The sequence below is a fragment of the Ambystoma mexicanum genome, chromosome 6p (assembly GCF_040938575.1).
Source record: "Ambystoma mexicanum isolate Mex_15411 chromosome 6p, UKY_AmexF1_1, whole genome shotgun sequence".
Classification (NCBI taxonomy): domain Eukaryota; kingdom Metazoa; phylum Chordata; class Amphibia; order Caudata; family Ambystomatidae; genus Ambystoma; species Ambystoma mexicanum.
The window spans coordinates 1,487,335,879-1,487,360,523 of record NC_090935.1 but is presented as its reverse complement, the minus strand read 5'-3'; the positions used below and the strand labels follow the sequence as shown (position 1 = coordinate 1,487,360,523).

The following is a 24,645-nucleotide window of genomic DNA, read 5'->3' as shown; positions in this document are numbered from 1 at the left end:
AGGTTATGTACAATATCACGATAACTCACTTTGTACTCGGTTATCTATAATGGCAAATATACAGGTCTACGTGTACCACAATTACTATTAAATCTCTTTAAAGTGGATCAACTGTACAGTTAAATGGCACACAAATCAGTTTGTAACGGAAACCAACAATAGATATAAGAGGAAAGCAGTTGGTTAGAACAATTGGCAAAATACTGGCCCCGATACCTAGACACAGTTCTGTGTGGACATCCCCCCACCCGGGCAACCTGTAGAATAAAGATATATCACACGCCCAGTCCATATATTGTTCACAAGAGACTTTCCAATAGTTCTGCAACCCCATAATACCTGGCGTTGTAGCGTTCCTTGTTGGGGAATCGACGGCCCTTCTTGAGTGCCCTCCTTTTAAGGCAGGAGTCACGGGTCGTCGAATGCCCGAAGGAGAACAGGGTGAGCTACGACGGTGAAGTGGCAGCTTCTTGCCTAGCGGTGCTCATTGACGGGGAAGCGTAAATGTCCTGCAAGGAAGAGGCGTGCGGGGCACCTCGGTGTCGATAGTTCAGGACCGCAAAGAGTTTGAAGAACTGTGGCTCAGCAAGGGCATCGAGTCATCGGCCTCTCTGAGGACTTTGGGTGGCGGGTAATCGACCGGCAGATGCTACTCGCCACGTCGAAGGCCAGGCCTTCTCCGGCAGGACAAGGCCGGCCATGGTGAGGACGAGCGCATCCGTGAATCGAAAGTTCTTAGGCAACGGGAGCACTGCAGCTCCGGTCGGTGATGGCAGTCGTCGACAATGGTGGACAACAGTCCGGGTGCTTCTCTTTGGGATTCCGCGGCAGTTCCCTTCTCCGGTCAGCAGCTTGCCGTAGGTCTGTCTACCAGGGAGCTTTGGCAAAGATCAGCTGGTGCACGATGGTCCCTCGTAGCTCGGGAAGAGGACGCCTTACCAAGTCTCTCTGGGTCAGTTCTTGGAGACACAGCAGCTTTCAGATTGATAAAGAAGAGCAACTGCAAATCTTCTCTTCCAGCCGGGCTTCAAGGTTAAGCTTCAGGTTTGCTCCAGTTACTCGTCGTAGTGGACTTCAGCTTTTTAACATGATTCCTAGCAGTGAGAGGTCCCCAGATATACTGTTGATCTCCCATTCATTCTGCTGGGTCATACTCAACCATCCAATCACTGCGAAGGGCATTCATGCAGTCAGGCAGCCAATCAGTTGCATAGTGCATTCAGGCCATTCACTTCTGTCCAGACACTCACAACAAGTTATGTGTATTGGGACAAGCACCCAGCCATTCAACGCTCCACACTGTATTCATACCAGTTTCGGGCAGGGCTGTCTCAGTCATTGTGTCAAGCACCAGATACTAGACATCCACAACACAGAATGCATATTCGTCACATACTCCATTCACCCAGGTCCTACCCACAGGCGTACCCAGAACATACGGTTGTTGGGAAGGCTCCAGCCAGTCTGGTCAGCACTTTCGCACACTACCATATATGAACTTCCACCCAACAGCCAGTCAGGGGGAAGGGACAGAGTCAGGGCATCCCGGGACTTCGGGAAGATCAAGGTAACAGGCAATGGAAGGCAAGAGGCCACGGGGACCATCTTGTCTCCATCAGGAACCTACCTTTTCCAATGACAGGGCCTGGGCATCCCAAAATGGAGGACGCTGGGGGCACCAGTCAATTCTGCACAGAGCTGCCACCAGCCCATACCCTGCTCTGTGGGCCACACAAAGGTGCCCAAAAACATACACTGGGGGCACAGGGTTGTACCCCCACCCATGGGTGCCATAAGGGTATCCCATGGGTCTGTTCACCAAAACCAAAAGAGAGAGCTGCACCGGCAGGAGTCCACATGAACTCCTGCACGGAAAACACAACAGAACACACAATAAAAGACAGCAAAGGACAAGGATACGGAGGCCCTGTCCCTCCGATGCATTTCCAGCATCACATTTACCGCCTTCCTGATTTTCTGGACGCTCCATTTCAGAAAGGGACTCATTACATTGTTGTTGGCGTTTAAACGGTAAAATGGTTTATGCAGACTCTGGCCTGGGTTTTCTTGTTACACCCTTTAGTTTGGGTGAAAGTTTAGTCAAACCCTTTAAGGGCATTTTAATACTCCATTTCAGTTGACAGCTTCTACTTCCTTTTAATGGAGTCGTATGAGACTCACCGTGATCATTAGGTAGGACCTCGATTTCATGTATTAATTCATTAGCATCATTAATGGGAGCCATTAATTTCTGTTTAGACATTGTGCACAAAGTAGTTAATAACGACAAGAATTGTGCATAAAAGTAAACAAGTTCCAGCACTGTTGTTCTAGCACTGTTGCAGCACGGTTGCAGCATGATTCCAGCACAGTTCCAGTGTGGATCCTGCTGAGCCCCTAATAGCCAAAGTGGTAGCGGAGAACACTTAAATGGTTCATGGGGTGATATCAGAGTCTGACACTCCATCTCTGCCACCAGCCACAGCTACGGCACTACCACAATGTAGGCAAGTGACCATATAGTCAAGGATCCAATTCAAAGATCTTTTTTCTTCAATGATGGACAATTAGCGTGTCATTTAAGTACTTGTTAGCTTGTTATTGTTATAGAAACCCCAAGTCAACAATGGGCAGAACCAGAACGTTGCTGTAAAATATTGCACACATACTGTATGCCCGAAGAATACTATTTTTGGTGATTGATGCTTAGTAGTGCTAGAGTGCTTGGTTGCCTTGAAGACCTTTAAAATGGCAAAGATTTAAGGAAAAATGAGAAAAAAAGGAAGAACAAAGTTGACCTCCATGGCTCATCCAGTGATCAACGCGCTTTCCAGATAAAATAAAAGAGTACGAGGGTTTTTACATTTTTAGTTGCATTTTCATTTAAAAGCCTTAAACCGTGAATCATGTGTTACATCCTTGCATATCTTAATTTCCGAACAAAACGATCTCGTTAGTTCAATCACGTGGCTTAAGAGCCTTTCGCTTCCTGTCTCACACGTATAGGTCCAGTTTGGGCAACAGTCTTTTATGAGCGATTGGAGAGTAACAGAAGGATTATAACTCACTGTTGCCTACAACGCCTCAGCAATGTCCTATGACTGGCACGGAGGCCTCAGCTGCATGCTCTGCACGACTGCCCGATTCCGGAATTTGACGTGATAGGGCCCTGCGATGAGTCCCTAACAAGCAATAATAGCAAAGGGAGCAGAGAAGTCAAGCGGTGTCAAGCGAGGAGCAAGAGGATCAGAGCACTCCTGCAGCCGCTCTGCTCCGCTCCAGGAGATCTGGACTCCTTCAAAAGGAAGCCCTGACACCGCTGCTATGTGACCCTTCACAGCGGGAACGCCCAGCTCCTGCAGCTGCCCTGCTCCCTCAACCTCCAGTTATGCAGTACTCGTCCTCGAGATTAGCACCTTTTGCCCTGAACAGCACGTGCTGCCTCATCAAGTGAGCTGTGGTTGATTCCTTTCTGTTTTCTAACAAGACAGGAGGCTCATATTATGCATAACAATCTTTACTCTGAAACCACAGCAGCAAAGAAAAAACTTTTACAAACAAAAATGTTGTAAAGAACTGAACTAAATAGAGTTCAATGTCAATGTAAGGGAGCTCCCCAATCCATCATGGAGGACAGGTCATACCCTGCAGGAGACCAATGCGCAGTGACCTTTCCCTATATAAGTCCATTACTCTAATCCCAATTCCTCTTTCTTTGCTGCTGACACCACAGAGCTAAGTACACTCCTTTCAGTTTGTGTCTTGCATGTTGTCAGTAGAAGTTCAACATTAATTGTGTATATTATGGAAAAATATCAAATATAGTATGCTTGTAGCATTTTCTTGGTGATACCTTTAAGATATTTTAGTGTTTTACATTTTAATGTACTGTTTATTTGGCTTCCAACGCTCGTGCTGGTTTGCCTCTGTGCATTATGTTTAAGTGTGTACTGTTTTCTCTTTGTATAAAGATTTATGGGCTGACAGAAGCTAATGCTTTGTGCCGGTGTGTGCGCGAGCATTCTTCTGTTTATTTATTTTGGTTTACGGGCTTCGCACATGTCTGTCTGAAGCTGATAAGCTTCAAGGCCAGCGCATGCGCGCCTCTCTCTCTTTGTTTGTTTAAGCCCTCTGTGTTTGTTGGGGCCTGCACTGCTGGCGTCCAGTGTACAAAGCCCTTGGCTGGCTACAGTGTTCCTTTGGATAACAGCCTCCAGTGGCTCAAGGGATAAGTGCTTGGTGTTGGGAGGCTGGGTACCGGAGTTGTAATACAATGTCTGGAACATCATAGATATTTAAAAAAATGTATTTTGGTTAAATTTACGTCTCTTTTTTCCTTGAATTACACCTGGGACTGCCAAGTGCTGCGGGCGTGCTAAGTCTGCTATTTTCCTATGTTTCCTTCTTTTCTATTATTTGAAGCCAGTTTATGTAGCACAGTCAGTAGGGGTTGTCACTGGTACCTGGAAGGTTCGAGGTTCGAACCAATCCTCCAATTTAAAAATTATGAACGTGTTGGGAAAATAATTACAATTTTATTTACCATACCGCCCAACCATGCAAATCCCAGAGGGGGTTTCTAAAATGAAATCCGAGTTGCCTGGTCACCCTAGTTATGCGAGACCACTTGAGACAGCCCAGTCCGCATTTTTTCTCTTTAACAAGATTATGTGTAATTTTAATTACTGTTGAATATGGATGTTTGTAATTTATATGTTTGAAACCCGCGCTCCAGTACCTGATGCGCTACTAGTCTGCAGTTTTGTTTAAGCGCGGCATATGGCATAAAGGGTTACCTTCAGTGTAGGTGCCATAAACCTGCTCCGTGCAGGCTTTGCCTGTGTTGTTCTGCAAGGTAAACCCCTCGTGTACTGCTGATTCCACACCCTGCTCGGGTGAGCAGTTTGAGGTGCACTTGCTCAGTGTATTCCTCCCTTAAGGTCGGCAGCTTTGTTTAGGTGCTGCATATGGTATGGGTGATTTCTTTCACTGGATGGGAGCCATAAACCTGCTTGGTTGCAGGCTTGCCTGTGTTCTTCTGCGAAGTAAACCCCTTGTGTACTGCTGGTTCCACACCCTGCTCGGGTGAGCAGTTGAGGTACACTTGCTCAGTGTATTCCTTGCTTAAAGTTGGCAACTTGGTTTTTGTGCTGCATATGGAGTTGGTGATTTCCTTAACTGTTTTTGTGCTATAACCTGCTCAGTTTCAGGTTCTGCCTGAGTTCTACTGTGAGGTTACCCCTCATATACTGCTGGTTATCACGCCCTGCCCGGGCGAGCAGATGGAGGCATGCTTGCTCAGTGTATTCCTCCCTTATGGTCGGCAGCTTTGTTTAGGTGCTGCATATGGCTGATGTCATTATTTTTTCTGTAAGCATGTCATAACCTGCTCGGTTTCAGACTTTGCCCTAATTCTACTGCGAGGTGCTCCCTCGTGTACTGCTGGTTGCCACACCCTGCTAGGGTGAGCAGTTGAGTGTGCACTTGCTCTGTGTACTCTTTTGCTAAACAATTTGTTTATGTGTTGACTGGAACACATTTGCGTTTTTCAGAATTGTCAGTGGCCCAGATAGCTCAGTAGGTATCAGCTTCTATAAGGGCCGGGGGTTCGGACCCCTGTGAGGGCGTAACCCCTCTTCTTTGGATATTTTATATTATTTATATATTTTATATTATTTATTTATATTATTTATTTATTAAGTACTTTAAAGAAAAGAGTGTGTGGAGGTTGTTGTAAACAGACCCATGTGGGGGGTTGTACCTTGCTCTCTAGCCATCACGCTGGTGTTAACCTTCGTCTTTTAGTTAAAAATTCTTGCACCCTTTACCTTAGTTAGTTTCAGGACAACTCAGTCCTTTCCTTAGGTTTTGCTTTCCCCGATATCAATTGCTCCACCCAATACCTGTGCTGATTAAGCTGCAGTATTTTTCTCTCATCATGAGGAAGGAAAAGATGATGCGTTATGCCTCTATTGAGGTCTGCAAGGCTTGAGACTCTCTTTAATGGGGACGTGTTTTCCCTTACTATTTGTCCCATTGGACATTCATTATACTATTGGACTATTGGTGGACACAGGGTCAGCTAGAGGGTACCTGTTCAGTTTTGTTGCATGGTAAGTTGAGCAACCATGTTCTAATTGGATGGAGTGTTTGGAAACACTTGATGGTATCAGATAGACGTGTTGCCAAATAATAACTTTATGGCGCCTGCCCCATTGATTTTTTCCTCCCAAAAGCTTGGCCTGTGGTTCAGCTAACCGTCTAACAGTGTGTTGCAATTTCTCCTCTGCTCGAGGAGTTCAAGCAGGTTTCTGTACTCTCAAGAGAGTTGCTTAACTTCTTTCGTTATATATATATATATATATATATATATATATATATATATATATATATATATTTCTACAGTGCAGCGAATAGAGTGCTGGTTTTCACATCCGTGCTGACCCTACTGATACAGGTTCCTAATTTGGAAAGGTCTAAATCAGTCTTTTATCCTGCTGAGATCGATAAGTGAACACCTCACACCACACACCGTTCGTATTACTGATAAGCATCACGCGTATACCTGAGGGTCGTAGTACTATATAAGTGCTTTCGATATGTACAACGTGCTTAATGTTTCCTTCCCCTGATTCCCTTGGTGGCCAGTCAGTGTCACACGAATACAGAGTCTCGGACCTCAGGGTTTGAGGGGACAGTGCTCCCAGATTTCTTTCACAACCTTTTATTTACGGGGCATTGATAATTATCCCAGAGTCCTTTCCATCCTCATTCCCCTTCCCGCCATCCCTGGGGGAGATTGCATCATGATATACACCTCTTGGAATAGCTTCCGATGGTTTCTGTTTTCCTTTTTACAGGTTTTTACAGGAGTTCTGGCTTGTGACCAGTGCAGACTCGCACTGAGCATTTCCCTCCCATCATTTACTTTCCTTTGCGCTAATTCCTGGTATTTCAATAAGTTAAGCACGTCCACGGTCAGGGGATTGGTTAGAAGTGCAAGAGTGTCTTTCTTTCTCTTAAGGGTGTAAAGCGGGGCTTTAATGTGGTCCTCGGGGTAGCCTTCTTCTGGGTTGCAAGGTTTTTCCCTTGGTTAAGTGGGGGATGGTTCTCCTCCTTTGGGAAGGCTCAATATCCCTTGGTGGGATAGTGAGGTCTGGAAGTGATGCTAATCTCCCATACAAGTTATTACGACCCTCTATCACGATGCGTTCCAGCGTCTCTACATTTACTATCAGAAGGTGTCTGCCAGTGCGATTCCCAGAGGGCTGGGAGATATATATATATATTTAGTTAATTACTTGATTCTCCTGGTCACCTGCATGGCAGGTGGACCTTTGGGTTTTCACAAGAGTTTGTTTTTGCAATAATGTGCCAGCTCAGGGTGCTGTGAGCTTCAAGGATCTTCAAATTGGCTGAAATAGAGCTTACACCTCTTCTGGTGAGCAACTTCAGTTTAACTGTTTAGTGATCAGTTCTTTGCAGTTTAGAGTCTTGCTAAGACTTTGGAATTCAGGAGTCCTTCTTTGGTTAGTTTTTTGATCCTCTAGGGGATTTATCAACCAGGGAGGAGGGAACAAAGTTCAAACACCGGGCATATCTACAAAGGGGTTTACATATCACTATAATGGTAATGATTGGTTGTAAGATACATTTATTCTCCTTGCCAAGTTTGGCCTCTTAAGGGTCAGGTTTTTAAATACCTGCCTTTTGTCATGGTAGCAGAGTCCTTCTTCAAGAGCTCGGGAGATCTGAAAGTCTCCGTGTTGGCGGTTTGACAGGTTTAGCTTCTCAGGTGGAGCCCCTCTCGGCCATTCTGCTTCTGGCTCCGGAAGACATCCTTCCTTAGTATACACATATGTCTGAAGACAATTGTGGGTTAAGTTTATTGCTTTTCTGCTCCGCTCAGGCTGGGCTGTCATATTACAATTTAATAAAATTACTTTTTACTCCCATTTTACCTTTTATGAAGATTTGTGTTTCCCACTTGGTTCCACAGTGTAGTTATGTGACATGCTTTGTTTCTAATGCGATATCTTTCTTTAACGCATGGGAGGGAACCTACAAAACCTTCACCCCCATGGGGTACTTTTTTTTTTATCTCAGGAGAGCTAGGTGTTTATTTTCTTTGGTTTGCTATCTAGGTTCCCAAAAATGGTATGAATTTTAGTGTTTTAAATGTTTGATTGGACAACAGAGGCGTTTATTTCAGATGTTTTTTTTTTCCTAGCCTAGTAATATAGGAAAACTTTGTTCAATGTTTTTCCCCTCTTTTAACCAGTTAGTTTTGGTGGCCTGTAAGGAACTCTGGAATTAGCACATCTTCCTGATTTTTCTTGCAGTGGATTTGGCTATGCCTTATAAGACAGTTATTCGGGCAGCCTAGTCTTGGGCAATTCTCTTGTGGTCAGCTGATTGATTTAATGAAAGCATTTAAAACATTTCTTTTCCTATTATTTTATTATATTGGCTCTATTGTATGGATCATGTTGTACTAATGAGATGCAAGGGCTTTGAACTTGCATAATATGAGCCTCCTGTCTTGTCATAGAATGGCTAATCCCCCACACTAACGTGAGATGGGGGTTTAGATTCTATTAAAGACAAGGAGGCGATTATTATCCCACCCACCCACCCTTGATATATGAAATGATATGACAATTATGACACACATGTACACAGGTGGTTCAAGAGAGAACATTCTTTGGTTTGTTGTTCTTCCCATCCACCCACCCTTCTTGCTTGTTGTTCGTACAGCTACGAGTTGAGGTTCTGATCAGGAGTGTGGCTCGCCGTTACAAGTTATGGAGTGCGTGATACGGGAGCTTTGCTGCATTTGCCTTCATCGTTTATCGTCTGATCTGTGCAGTGGACGTCTGGTTCAAGACAGCTACAGAAAGAGGAATTGGGATTAGAGTAATAGACTTATATAAGGACGGGTCCCTGCTCATTGGTCTCCTGCAGGGCATGACCTGTCCTCCATGATGGATTGGGGAGCTCCCTGACATTGACATTGAACTCTATTTAGTTCTGTTCTTTACAACTTTTTTGTTTGTAAAAGTTTTTTCTTTGCTGCTGTGGTTTCAGAGTAAAGATTGTTATGCATAATAATTGCCTCCTTGTCTTTAATAGAATCTAAACCCCAATCTCACGTTAGTGTGGGGGATTAGCCATTGTTGATTTGCCTAGAGAGAAACTAACTGCACCTCTCTACTCTCCCCATGCATGATGCCACAGGGAAACCGTGCGACCCACGCACATGGCTTTGCCCGAGACGAGCACAGGTGTTAACGCTTATCTAGGCTTCTATGGGCCTGACGTGTAGGTGTCGGATTGTGAAATAATAAGGATAGGGGCGTTTGAATGAGGAGCAGTTGTGAGAGCTAGGTTCGAATACCCTCTCTTCCAAAAACTTTTTTTTATTTTGTTGATTTCGATTACCTGTAGAAATATGAAACAAAAACTTGCTGTGTACAATATGGGCTTGGATGATGCATATGTACCCGTGTGCCCTGTAATTGTGTGGTGCAGTGAAGTGCCCCCTTCCTTACTTCTAACCTGCTCAACCGTGGGGCTTCAGTAAGGAAAACTGAACACACTATAAGCATACAAGAAGGAGGGAGTGAAACAGACACAGAGAGGCAGAGAGCTGGCACATACAGAGTAAGTGAAGAAATGCAGAGGGAGCGAGAAGTACTGAACAAAGAGAGTCACAGATGGCCTGAATAACTCACTGAGACCCACTGAAGTGTAAGGGTTTTTATTTTTCACAAGTCAAGGCAACGCAGGGTATGTATCGTTTCTTGTAGCATAGATTGATCAACACAAAACAGGCAGATGGGTTTATGGGTTGCACCGTCTGGAAAAGGGGGTCTGGGAAGTGGTGCTAGGGCCGTGCCTCTCCTTCTTGCCTCCTATGGAATTCCCTCCCTAGCCCAGGCTTCCATGACCCTGGTTAGTGCTACTGGCCAGCAGTCCCTGCTGCCTGGTCTCTGACTTGTGCTGGTGATGTTGTCCCTAAAACATTGGCTCACTAACTCGTAAGGGACCTCCTCACTGATCCTGCACTACCGGTTGTTAGTTCTAAGAAGGTGGTGTACATATGTCCTGTGAGATATTACCATGCTTCTATCTCCTTAGCACTCTCTTCTCTCCCTGTTTGCCTACTCTGCCCTACTCCTGTCGTTTTGATGTTAGTGCCTTCCTGCCTAGCACTCTCCCCTCCAGCTACTGTCATGGCTACTCTCTCTACTACTGTCTCTCTTCTGCTCTACTAGTCCGAGCCTTCAACCTGTGATGTTACTGCTCCCCTTCCTACTCCACCTTTTTCTTCCACTCCTCCCACATTACTATACCGAACTCTGAGGTAGTTTTAATGAAGAAAAGAAATAAACATAAACAATGTCCATTTTAATATTAGCTATAATATGAGCACAGTTTAGAAGAAGGGAGAGAGTTGTATGAGACAGAGAGAGAGGAGAGAAAACGATATGCACACAGATTACAAAAAGTACACTGAGCGACAGGGAGAGAGCACATAGATTGAGAGTGAAATTGAGAGAAACAGTAAAAAGGTGAGATTGAGAGGGAGATACAGAGAGAGCGAGATCACGCTGAGTATGACAGAGTGCCGGGAGACCATGCAATGGAAGTACTGTTCAGTATAATGTAAACACAAAAACAAAACATAACAATTATAATGAATGCAGAATGCATGGCGAACACTGCAGAGAGAGGCAGAAAGAAACAGAGCAATACACACCCCACACAGATGACAAAGATAGCAGACAGAGCAAGATAGAGAAGGAGAGAAAGAGAGAGAGAGAGGCAGGTATGCATGGTACGGTATAGATCTCGGCAACATACCATATCATAATGACTACAGACTGTAGAAAGAACCCATTCGCTGTCTAGAACAGTATTTACCAAGTTCCATGCTGAGCACTTTGTTCTTCCATTCCACTTCTGGAGGTTTGGAGGACTGGAGTGACTGTTCAAGCTGCGCATGATCAGAGGCGATCTCTGTGCCAGGCTGTGGGTCTTGTAGGATCGCCTTCCTTCCATGGTCATGGAATGGGGAAGATCTCTCAACCATGGTGCCGTGGAATATTGGCTGGGCTTTTAAGGGCTACACAGACCATTGTCCTGGCCGCCTGCGCATTCTTATGTTAATCACGGACATCTAACATCGGGGCAATGTTATGTGTGAGTAGTTGGAGGATAGTGGTGGGTTGGACTGAAGCGGGAAATGCCTTTGTGCCATCATTTTCTTTTGCTACTCTGCGTTCCACCATGCTGATACCCTATGGTCTACAATATACTGTAGCTTCAAAGGCTTCTAAAGCCCTTCATGTATTTATGGGAAAACAGGTACTGTATACAGTACCTTTACCATGGCTCCTAATTAATGTCCTGTAGGCACACACTGGACAAGTACCTTTATCGTGGCTAAATTCATACAGTAACGAAAACAATACTGTATGCTCAGAAATATGTAACTTCCCAGAGATATTTAATATAGGTTCTAGTCTGTATCTACTGTATGATGGCAGACAGAACAGAAGGGGCAAGTACAGACTGTGGCTGTCTGTTGTTGAGTGGAGGCAACAACCGTTGTCCAATGAAAGACAGCCACGCCATCATGCATGTCTACTGTATCCTGTATGATACAGACTTGCAGCTGGCATGGTGCAGGTGGGTTCTGCACTGTGATCTTTCAGCAAATCTTCATTATAGACAAGCAATCCCGATTCTTTTGAACCCGTGACACCTGACTTGCAAAGATCAAAGGCATTCAATGAGGTTGGCAATAACGGTACAGTGTCCGGTTTGGTGAGATGGGGACTTACCGGTCCAGTCCAACCTTGGCGGGACCGGTAAGTCCCCATTCACCAAACCATTCCCCATTCCCATTTGAGCCCCCATACGGCTCAATGGGAAGGGGGAAGGCGCTAATAAGCACAATTTGCGGTACCGTTATTGGATCTGAATCCCCTTAACGGGTCCCGTCCATAACGCCGGGTAAAACGAGACATTAAAGGAAGGACCCACTAAGAGAACTCGTAGTAGGGCGGTAAGGGATTACTGGCACCGGTCTCCTTAACGGTGCCCGGTATCCCTTACCGCCCTACTCGTAATGAGGCCCAATGTCTTTTGGAGTCCTTTACTCACTGTTGTTGCTCGCGGCAGAAGACATTACAATGCTGCCACTTTAGACATTTGAAAGACAAGATGGGCCGTCACACTTTCCCATGATGAGTGTAGAAATACCGTGTTCATCAGATCGTATTTTGTACAGTGTACAGTGCACAGCAGAGGAGTCCTAAAATGGAAGCCCGGGTCTTAAACAAGCAGTGCCTGCCGAGCACCCGATGTACATACAGTGAGCATACAGTCCAGTACTGCAGGGGTCTGCAATCTGGGAATCTCATGGTGTTTTGGAATCCAATTCCAACGACTCTTGACCGTTGACTATGCTGGGCAGGACTGAGAGGAGTTGAAGTCTGAAACATCTGGAGAGCCGAAAGTTGCAGTCCCTTGAGTTAGTGTAATAATGTGTGACTAATAGTGCATTCCATAGAGAGGGACAAGAAAGCCCCTAAGGTTAGGCTATGTTTGAATAGTTTCAGGTATGCTGTACTGGATAGCGCACAGAAGCGGCGTGTTCCACTATTGCCCGGCCGTAATGCGCCATTCAGAGAGACAATGCGCACGCAGGTTGTCTTTTGAAGCACTGTCTGCCTGAGAGTACCCCCAGCAATGATCACCGACTGACGGGTTATCAGCTTGCAGTGTTGTGCTGTAAGTAAATAGAACATAAGTACTGAAGAAAAACTGCTGTATCTAGAATTGTTTTCCCATGCATACTGACTGTTTTTTTCACCTAGTGGCCTATTGCTTCAGTTTCCCTCACAAAACCCCACAACTAAAACTCATCTCTAACCCACACTGTCCTTGACCACAGATTGTGGCTGAGAGCAGCTGCCAAATGTGCTTTTGGGCGTTGAATAGAACCCATTGGAAACAGCAATGACTTTGGGGGCAAGTGTGGGGGGGCAATGGTACCAATTGCTTTCATGGGACACCAAAGTAAAGGTACTGGTCTGACACTGTAGCAGCCAGTGAGGAGATGAGGGGCTAGGGCTGTGATGCCTGGCCTACAATCATCAACTGACTAAGCTGTTAAAGGGACATTACCAAGCTTGATGCCAGCAGGTGGATTCAAGTCGTGTTTGACTGTGCTGCTTTGCTATAGTCAGAGGTGGAAAGGGGAGATAAGGGTGGGGTGCATTGGCAGGAGACGGTGCAGAAGGCGGGGTGGGATAACAAGAGCCAATAGACAAAAAGTGTGTTTTGCCTCCTCACCCGCGCTATAATTTAATAATAATGTCAAAGAATGGTGCTGAATGTTTTGAGAGCGAGGGGATGCGGAGTTTGTACTGTACCATAGAGCACTGGAAAAACTGTGCGGGTATTATAACCCAGATTCCAGGTACTACTGTTGGTATACATTACTTTTTACTGATATTCGAAAAATCAGTCGACATACGATATTCCCGATGCGAGACGCTTTGTTTTGGTGACTATGGGCCTCATTACACAGAAGGCGGTAACCATGGCGCAATTAGCGCCATGGTTGCCGCCGGTAATTTACCGATCCCGCCATGGTCAATGGCGGAATTACCGCCCCATTCCAAGGTTGGCGGGGCAGTAATTCCCCATTCACCATTGGCCCTTCCCCATTCCCATTTGAGCCCCCATAGGGCTCAATGGAAATGGGGAAGGCAGTAATTACGGTACCGCAAATTGCGGTACCGTAATTGCCTCCAAGGTCCCTTTGCGGGTCCCGTTACCAGCCGTTAAGGTAGGGACCAGCAAAGGGACCTCGTAGTAGGGCGGTAAGGGATTACCAGCGCCGGTGCCCTTACCGGTGCCGGTAATCCCTTACCGCCATCCGTATAATGAAGCCCTATGTGTAGCATGCAGTGCGGTACCAATGTAAGAAAAATAACTGTGTCTACATGAGTCTGTATGTCATAAAAAATGGAAAAAATAAACCTACTAATTACAATATATGCCAAAAAACAGGGATCAATGAAAACAATAAATAAAGTAAAAGGATGAGCTACATTAAACGAAAAGCTTTAAATCAATAATACAAGTGTACGATTTTCTATTTACTGAACACATTAAAAGAAACAAAGGTGGGGTAGATTGGATCCTGGGACCCAATTGATTTAGGGGCCACACAGTTGATGATGCTCAAATCAGTTTCAAACCCGGATCCCCAGTCCATTACAGGGGCTCAGGGGCACTTCAGCCACCACTGCTACAGAGTGATGGGTGTCTTAATGCCTGTGCTAAGGTCACACTCTACTCCCTCTTGCTATGCATTTGTGGCTAGGGCCAGCACATTAAGGAGCGAGTGCTTCTTCCCCCATTGAAAGGCAAGGACCACCTCCTGAAATCATTAACAGCTACTTGAATCACCATCTACCATCAGTATTAAAGATACATTGTGAATGGGAGAAGGACCTGGGCAAAGAAATCGATATTGAAAACTGGGGGAAAATCTGGACTAGGCTGCATAAAAGCTCGCAATGTAGCACAAATAGGGAAGGGGGCTACAAACTCTGCTACAGGTACTATATAACCCCCGCACAAATCAACAAAGCCAACCCGAACATCCCCGGAACATGCTGGCGCGGTTGCGCGACACCAGGCTCACTATTCCACATGGTATGGACATGCCCGAAGGCTGAACTGTATTGGAGAGAGGTAATCAAACATATCAAGGACATCTCTGGCCTCTCTATCCCCTGGGACCCTGGAATCATCTTACTGGGAGACACTGGCAATGGCGCTTTCCCACTCTCAGGCCTTACCTCCCGACTATGCTCACACCTACTCTTAGCAGCGAAAATCGCAATGGCCCGGGTGTGGAAAGATAAGGAAGGTCCCTCAGTGGCACTCTGGTGGGCGAAATGCTGGGACATAGCAGTCGCCGAGAAAATCACGGCGATCCGATCTGACTAAGCATCTGGGACCCATTCATGGACTACCCTGCCAAATTCCCGGCTCTCACCAGGAGGCCTCCACTAACCAGATGGCTCCAAATCAACCCTCCCCACTGATCCCCATCCTTTGTCCCCGGCCCACGGACCTGATCACTCATTCCATCAATATGACCCTCCTACCCCAACCCCCCCTCACTGCCCCCACCTAGAGTCAATGTCATTTTTCTATGCTCTGTGATTGTTGATCTGCTGTCCTTGTACTCATTGTAATGATTGTTTATAAAAACCCAATAAAATGTTGTTATGAAAAAAAAAGATACACTGTTGCCAAAATAGCATTGAGATGTATGGATACAGTGGCTAATTCGCCCGGTAAATAAACAATATGTACTATACTGTATGATTACTTCTGTGTGCAAAACGATTTAATTCTTAGAATATTGTATAGTTATTGAAAATGTAGAGCAGTTCCTCTGTCACAATTCAATAAAAATAATGATGATAATTATGATACGAAAGGTTGTATAATAATGATACACCTGTATTATATTGAATAATAATATTAACGATAATAAACAAATAGAATAGTAATCTAATAGAGATTTTAAACAGTTCTTACAGGTGCGACATCTTGAAACGGAAGTCCCCTCATTGGTCGAATTGGCAAACCCTATAAGAGAAAATAGGTAGTTACATATGAATCAAAGCAACACCTGGCATCCTCATTCACTGGGTGAATTGTACTTAAAATACATTGCATTGCTACTACAAATTAGCAAATTTCCGACTTTATGGACCCCCTCTCAACCCATCAAAATGTTTACCATGCAGTTTAAATTTTCTGGTAAAATTCTTGTTCCAAACATTATGACTTCAGCAACACAGAACAAATGTCTTCAATTGCGCATAGGCAGAAAGGGGGTTGCTCAGTTAAATTCCCCAGACTAACACACAACAATGAAAGACATTTTTTAAAGTACATTATTATTCACTCCATGGTCATTAAATTAACATTTCAAGTTACTTGTGAATGTTCATATTTTTCCCACAATACACACTTTCCTTTTTAGTTGTGTACTGCGGGTTGCCTCCAAACTCACTAGTAAAAATTACAAAAGTAGTCTAAAACGGAATGTACACCAGGCAAGAAGTAACACAATTTATTCTGGGCACAGCTGGGAAAGCAATCTTCAAACAGAATGCGGAACAGAACTGTTTGAAAAGCGCTATCAAAAGTACGCCACACAAACAAAAGCTTTTATAATCTCATTAACTAATTAGCATTAAAACACATTGCAACATTATGACATTCCTCCAAGGGAGGCTGATTGGCGAGATTGTGTCATTTCCCCCAAAGAGGGACATACATTATCTTAAAATGATTGGGTAACGCAAAACTTACTAGACCCCCCCTTGTCCAGCCTTGTGCCGTCACACAGTCCAACCCACAATTCCCACATCATAATGCCAATTCCTTGAAACATTTGAGATGACCAGCCGATCTTTTTTCTTCTGCCGCCAGACATCACCATCTGCTTCTCATGGGAACACTTTCGATCATGACTCTGCCAGAGCCTTGAAAAACAAACAAGTTACCATTTTGATTTTGCATCTTAGGCACTCTTCAAACTTCTTCCCAGGCTAAGATGTACTAAGGGGCAATTTGAAACCCCCATGGGCATTTTGAAACCATCAGTAGACCAGCTTCGTAAACTAATATGCCAAATTATAAAATGGTTGGACATTCACTGTTTTTCCACGGGACTCATAATTTCTGCTTCCTAACCTCAAAAGTAACAAAGGCTGTTTGCTTCCTACCGTACGATCCTGGGAACTTGCAATTAGCACAGTGCTGCCAGTGAACATGTTTCAAAAAATCATGCTTTAATGCCTGTTCATAGTGCCTCGGTCTAACGTTAAACTTTGTATATTTACCTGTGACTCAACTTTATTGCCTATATGTTATTAGCTTAAAACACAATTATCAAGGGCATTCTCCAGCTTAGTGCAAATAACAGTGTGGTTATCAATGAAGCCCCTCCCCTTTTATTGGGCTAGTCCGACAGCTAGTAAGTTTGCTCCTTTTTACCATGCTGAACTTGCATTTTTACCACATTATTTCCCCTTTTATTAATCCATCAATAACTACCTCTTCTTGTCCAATCAGCCCCCACACTGCTACTTTCTTTTCAGTTATCCACACTTTTTTAGTCTATTCATGTCCCCTCCATCATCCTTCCAATTTCCCAATTTTCCATCTATCAATGGGAACGTCCTTATCACATGAAACCCAATACTTTCCATACTATTCTATGTCTTCAGGTTTTATAGTAACCTAATCAACTTCATCATTTTTGTCACCCTTTGTTAGTGTGTTAAGGGGCTTATTTCTGTCATTTTCCCCACCAACATTCAGGGGCAACATACATTTTCCTCTCCATTTGTTAGTATAGAGTCTCAAAATAGTTTTGCCAATGCAAAAGGTGACGAGCATGAGGACGAACGCCGGGACTGTCACTCTAAATACTCCAGAAAGCCAGGTGGGCATCCATGTGAAAATGCTGTCCAGCCAGTTATTCGGCTGCACCCCACTAACTTCATTTGTCATCTTTGAATGGAGTGTCTGTATTTCACTGATAGATGCTTTCAATGTTCCATTTGAAGCTTATCGGGCACTAATGTGCAGCAACTGCTCCCAAACATGGTGCACACTCGTCCTTCTATGGCAGTAAGAAGGTTGAGTATGTATCTATTTTGGAGAGCCACTAAAAGTAGTGCTCTCAACTCTTCCTTCACTGCATTTAGGCCCTTTGCTGTTGAATTGGCCAGTTGCAGTAACTTGTATCATGTCAGTTGAAGCCATTTGGCATTGGTCGCAGCTTGCACACCCGGAAGCAGTAATGAAGTGAAAAAAGTGACTGCTTGGAAAACAGTCAGGATTCATCAAGGATAGCGACCCAATTTTTCAGACCAATAATTGTTACTTCTTCTCTTTGCGCTTAGTAATGTTTGTTCCGTGGTTTGCTGCACCATTTTCCCCTTGAGGGCAAATTTCATGGCACTGCTGTTTCGAGACACCACTAGGGCAGGGCTGTGCAGTGTAACAATCACACAAACCCCACTCCAATCAGGTGGAAGCTGGGCATAGACGTTCGATTCTCATGCCCACCACAGGTCCATAATCACTGCTGTCCCCTGTGCCGCACTTTCATCACCTTGACATAGCCAGTGTTCGTCCCCAAATGGATGGATCCACTCGACCTGAAACACAAAGGGAACGCTCTCTATGTCAAATGGTTAATGAGTTTGAAATGGTCCAAATACGAAGCTATTTTCTGGAGAAAAACCCTTGCCAAAATCATTTCCGATAGCCAGAATCAGATATGAACTTGCCTTGCAATCTATTCAGTCCATAGTGCTATGGAAACAAATGGACCTCCACAGAAAAATCATTTCAGAGGAAAATATACCATCATTGGAAATTCTTAAAGAAAAAAAACAAGCATTCCAAGTTGCAGCTCTAATAAAGTGGAAAAGTGAAATTAAGCAAAAAATGCAAGAAGAAGAAATCACAGAGGAAATGTTAAGAAATAGACCTCAATATGCAAAACAAAAAATTCAGAAGAATGATTGGATAAGAACGATCGAAGAACAAACAACTTATAAACGCCATTTAACCAGCCACATGGAGGCAAGAGCACTCAATCAATTGCCTTCTTATCTCGTCCAATTCCCAAGTGTGAAAATTTGTGATTTATTCTTGCGCTTTCGGCTGAACATCTTACCCACACGCGAATACTTGGCTTTAATAGACCGAGCCAAAAATATTTCTCCTGTCTGTCGATACTGTAAAGATCCAATGGGGAAAGAATCTTTATTTCATCTAATCATGTTGTGCCCGGAACTAAAAAATAAACGAGAGCTATTTATAGATTTTATTTAAAATCTCAGAGCAACAAATGACAGCAGAGGAGAGATGGGCAACATTGCTCCAAGGAAACCATCAGTGGCTGATCATCACAGTGATCAACTTCTGGATTGAGATCGATAAAGAATTGTAAAAGAAAAGCCGAATTGAAACACAGTTTCAAAACCTTTTTGTATGAAGACTCAAAAAAGGGAAAAATGAAAAGTTTGACAAATCAAACATAACATTTAAAATAAAAATAAAAATATCTAATGAGTTTCACTGATCCAAGTTAATGCATGCACATATTCACCCAAATTGCCTTACAATTGTCATTTACTGTAGATACCACATTTTGTTCAAATCCCACCAAACCTTCAGCATGACATTACATTATTCCACCTCCCATTGGCCGCCATACCACACTGCCCCTTTTATCCTCATTAATGGTCATGTGTGACAACAGGGAATGCTATGTCTCTCCTTATTGACAGACTGTAGCCGTTTGTGTTCACTAATTATTTGCTGCCCCCTTTTAGGGCCTTCTGTTATATATTCAACTATCATCCTTTTGGTTTTACTTTTTTGAGCTATCTTGTTTAGTTACACATAATTATCTATGTACACCTCTTCCACTTCATCCAGCCACTGTCACAGAAACACTTGCTCCTTGAATAGACCCCTAGATTTACAGAGTGATAGGCGCATTAGGCATCCTGCTTCCTCATAGGATACAGCCTCAGGCAGGCAAAAGTTGTGTGCTCCTATTACATGTGGGATGAGTGAGTAGACATAGCATGTGCCATTCACCCTCTCTCTTCGCAAATGCAACATTTCATCGTACCAGACATTTCCAGATGATATAATTTGCCCTTTTTCTGTGTGATGATGGAACTCTCCCTTATCTAGTACATTTCTTTTACTTCAATTTACGCTATTATTTGAACATATAACACTTTTTTCTTTAAAAAGAAAACATAACAATAATATGAATCCTGTACTAATGCATATTAATATCATTATACTCCAGCAAACAGAACATTTTTGCTATCTATTCATATTGACTTGAAAAATACTCCCTCCTTCCCTTGTTGGTCTTCTGTAAAATCTTATTGATGAGAAAAAAGTTAATGAAAGCTGACTAATACTTCCCATCACATTGCATTCTGCTCTTCTTCCCTGTGGGAGCCGGTGCTCTTGTCCCTGCGCACGTCAGTGATGTGAACCCATCCTCGGTGGTGTTGATTTTAACAGCAGTTGATGTTGCGCAGCTCACTGTGTGATGACCTGTGAAGCGCTCCTCTTTCCACTTTCTGACATAGTCCTTTATAAACACTATATCACCCGGATAAAGAAGTGCTGCTTGCGGAAAGTCTCTTGCCTGCTCGCCAACATTTTGCTCTTTCCGCGTTCTTGGATTTGTATCTTGAGACATATAGGGGAGTGATTTTGTAAGTTCTTTGAGGTACAAATTAAATTCCTCCCCCAATATGTTAGAAGAAGAATTAGCACCAGAAATTGTATGTGCCAGAGATATAGGCGCATGCATTTTCCGACAAGTGACAATTTCATGTGGAGTGAGATGATGATCTCCTCCAGGCGAATTGTGCAAAGCAAAGCGAGCAAGAGGTAAGCAATGCAACCAATACTTACCAATCATTTGTGTTAGCTTAGCCCAGCGCTGTTTTAATAAGCCATTAATTTTCCCAGCCAAACCGTTTGCTTGCGGTCGGTAGACAGTGCACAATTTGTGCCGAATCCCGAAAAGGGCAGTTATTTCCTTAATCAAATCATTTGCAAAATGCTGACCATTGTCAGAGCAAATTTCATCTGGGATCCCCCATCTGGGGAACACATCCCTCACCAAAAATGTTGCTGCTGAGCGGGCGTCATTATGGGCACAGGGACCAGCCCCAAGCCAATGTGAAAACAGGCACACCATAGTAAGCATGTATCTATAAGAGTTACAACAACATAGTCGATATGCAAGTTCCATAAGGGCCCTTCCGGTCGCGGTAATGTTCCATGTACCACTTTCAAGGTATGACTGGCCGAAACTTTTGACAAACCATACAATTATTCACAAATGTAGACACATTTTTGTATAAATTTGGCACAAACCAGTCCTCACTTATCCACACAGCCACATGCTATTTTGATACGTGGGCAGGGTAGTGAAGCTGCTCCAGTGCCACAGTCAACAACATTTTTGGCATCACCACTTTCCTGTGCTGTCATGCAACCAAATTATATCCGTTGGAGACAGAGAGCACCCTCTTTTGTTCCACAATTCTTTTTCATCATTTGGTGATTCTCCCTGTAACTCTATTATCTGAATTATTGATGAAGCTCTCTTGCAGTGCAATTCTTTTTTTGTTGCTCTAATCAATGCCATAAGTGGTCTTACCAGGGAAAAGCACATATGTCCCTTCTGGCAAATATGCTGCTTCTTTTGCTGCTCTGAGTGGTCTTTCGTTGCCCAATGAAATAGAATCTTGCCCACCTTTATGGTCATTGCACTTTATTATTGCCAATTCTACTGGGAGCAACAGTACTTCCAATGATTTACTCAAAAGTGCTGCATGCTGCACTAATGTGGCATCACTTCTCTTGAACCTTCTCCTTTCCCACCTTGCTACTCCTGAATGTACATTGGATGTTATGTATGCAGAGTCTGAAAATATATTACGTGCATGCCCCTCTGATATGTTTAGTGCCTCAATGAATGCCACTCATTTTGCTACTTGTGTAGAGTATTGTGCAGGCAATCATGTCTGTGAATACACTATCAACTCCCCTTCCTCGTATATTCCATGTTTGTGTCTCACTACTGCTGATCCAGAACGCCTTTGTCCTGAATATGGGTCGATACTTGAGTTCCCCAAAAAAAAGATCATATCCCCTCCTTCAATTACTTTCTCTTTGACCAGGTAGTTCCCTTCATTCCTGTCCATTCATGCCACACAATTGTGTATATAATCACCTTCCTCAATGGGCTCTGCAATGAATTCTACTGGATTTACCGTCCTGCATCTTACAATTTCTATTGCAGGGTTTGTCAATATTATGTCGTAGCCTGATGCTCTCTGAGTTGTCAGTGTTGGTTTTGACCCTTCTACTACTGCAAACAATGCATTTTCTATCTACAAAATTACTGGGCATCCCATTATTATTGCTGATCCTTTTTCTATTGCAGATGTAGCGACAGCAAGTGCCTGTTCACAAGGGAAGTGTTCCTGTATCACTGGGTCTAGTGACCCACTGTAATATGCCAGATGCTTATGTCCCTGTCCCTTTGTTTATGTTAATACGGCTGTCATTACTTTACTGTCTGAGTGAGACAACAAATGAAACTTGTCTTTGTAATTGGGCGTGGCCAATAGTGGTACATGTGCAAGTTCCATTTTGAGCTTGTCAAAATTCTCATTGATCTCAGCTGTCCAGTTCATGTTGCTTTTGTTTTTCTGAGCTTCTTTGAGTGCCTGGAGGACTGGCCTGGTGAATGTGGAGTAATCAAAGACCAATGCTCTGCAGTAATTGCACAGACCCAAAAACTGTTGCATCTCTTTCACTGTCTTCGGTTTTGGTGTTTTATGTATTGCTTCAACCATTTATGTGTTATTTTTATCCCCTCTGCTGATACAATCTGTCCTAATTAAACCACTTTTGTTTGGCAATTTTTCTCTGTCCACTTTGTACCCCCTGTCAGCCTGTCAGCCAGCAATGTCATTAGTGTCACTGAGTACTTTCTGCACTCGTCTTGTGGTGTGCTACACACTAAAAGGTCATCCATGTATTGTATCACTGTACTTGCTATGTGTAAATTGCTCAAATCCATGTATATTACTCTGTTAAATATATTGGGCCCCTCGCAGTACCCTTGGGGTATTCTTGTATGTTCAAATCTTGTCCTTCGATACGTAAAGGCAGTGAGATACCTGGAGTCTGGATACAGCGCAATGGAGAAGAAAGCATTCTTCAAATCCTCTACTGTGAAGTAGCGTGCCTCTGCTGGAATACTGTAAAAAACTGTTGCTGGATTTGGAAGTACTTGAATTTCTGCTTTGATGATGTGGTTAAAAGGGCGGGGATCCTGTATGAATCTCTGAGCCCTGCCTTTTGATCTTTTAATTGGATATATCGCCGTATTGCATGCTGATGTAGACTCCTGTATGATACCTTGCTGCCATAAGGCATGCAGTGTTGCATATATACCCTGATCTGCTTCTCGTGAAAGGGGGTATTGCTTCACTCCTGGCAGCTTCATTTATATTAATGTGAACTGTTCCCACCCCCTTCAATATTCCTACATCATCAGGTCCTTTGGTCCATATTGCCTTTGGAACTCTTTCAAAATCTTCCTGCACACATTTTGTCTCCTTTTTCATCAACTGTGTCATCGGGGGCACCGCTCTTTCCTTTATCTGTACTGGACAGGCTATGCTCAACACAAACACTACCTCTCCATCATCTTCGTCTTTTGTATCGAACAACTCTATGTCTGTTACTCCTGTCAGCGTCAGTGTGAGATCGATGCACAATATTGATCAGCACTCCATGTTATCATCATCTGTAGCAACCAATATGATTGTGTGTGTTCTCACTACTACCTCTTATAGGTATAGCAGTGTGTGTGTGCCTAGTGTGACTGTTGACAAGCACCGTTCTCTGAATACAAATGACAGTTGAAAAACCTTGCTTAACACATCTGTGTCTGTGGGGGTTGAAATTACATTTGTTGCTGTGCCACCATTTGCATCTGCTGAGGTTGTATGTGTGTCTGCATATATGGCTGCTGCACTCCTTCTTGCTGCCCTGTTTGCAGAATGAGTGGACATGTTCTTGCAAAGTAACCAAAGCTGCTGCATCCAAAACACTGACCTCCAATCTGGAGTTCCATATCCCTATATCCGAATCCCCTTCAACTTGGATGTTATCCTCTTCCTGTCTGATATTGTCCAATGTACTGATTTACTCTTCCTACATATGCAAATCCAGGCTGTTGTGTATTTGTAAATAAGGGCTGCTGTTGCATCTGTTGTACCGCCTATTGTTTATTATATGGTGCTTGTGTGTATCCTCGTTGCTTTGTAACCACTTCTACTGGAAGCCCCCTTGTGGGCGGGTAGAAGACTAACTGGTCTCATAAGCACTGCCCCTTCCATGCTTATATTGGCCAGTTTATTTTACACTAGTTTGTTTTCAGCTTTAACTGCATTGTCTGCTATCTCCTCGTCTTTTTCCTGTTTTCTTTTACGGCATTGTACAATTGCTGCCTATATCTCAGGCCATCCCCTTCCTTCTGTTAGGCAGAATTATATGCAGTACCCTTTGGGAACACTACACACAATTAAGACTACAAGTGTAAGCACAATCTCACCTTTGGTACAAGCATTTACTACACAGTTATGTGGTAGCAGTGGCTGAGAAGCCAGACTTATCACAAGAGTAATGTGAGCAGTACAAGAAGTTACACAAAGGACTTGCAATTACAGTAGTTCAAACAAACACTATTCAAGGTTTCTTGGTAAAAGAATATACATTTATTTACACAGTCAGTTGGAAAACATTCCACTAGTAAGAAGCAGCTCAATATCACAATCTTAATACACTACAAAACACAACCAATACGTTTCTGCACAAGTTAGGCTCCCGTGAAGTGGGAGCAAAATGGCACGTCAGTAACATTTAAAAGGGGTAGAAAGACAAAGGTTAAAAGAA

The 24,645-nt window shown here is 43.6% G+C and overlaps 1 protein-coding gene across 3 annotated transcripts in view; it reads right to left on the bottom strand.

The window, feature by feature from the left end:
* LOC138510563 (uncharacterized) overlaps window positions 1–24,645 on the bottom strand; it is a 1,136,503-nt gene that overhangs the window by 368,177 nt on the left and 743,681 nt on the right. For all 3 annotated transcript variants that reach the window (XM_069626321.1, XM_069626322.1, XM_069626323.1), the window contains one exon: window positions 15,637–15,687. In XM_069626321.1, the coding sequence (XP_069482422.1) occupies window positions 15,637–15,687 (51 nt within the window). The remainder of the gene's footprint in view (window positions 1–15,636; window positions 15,688–24,645) is intronic.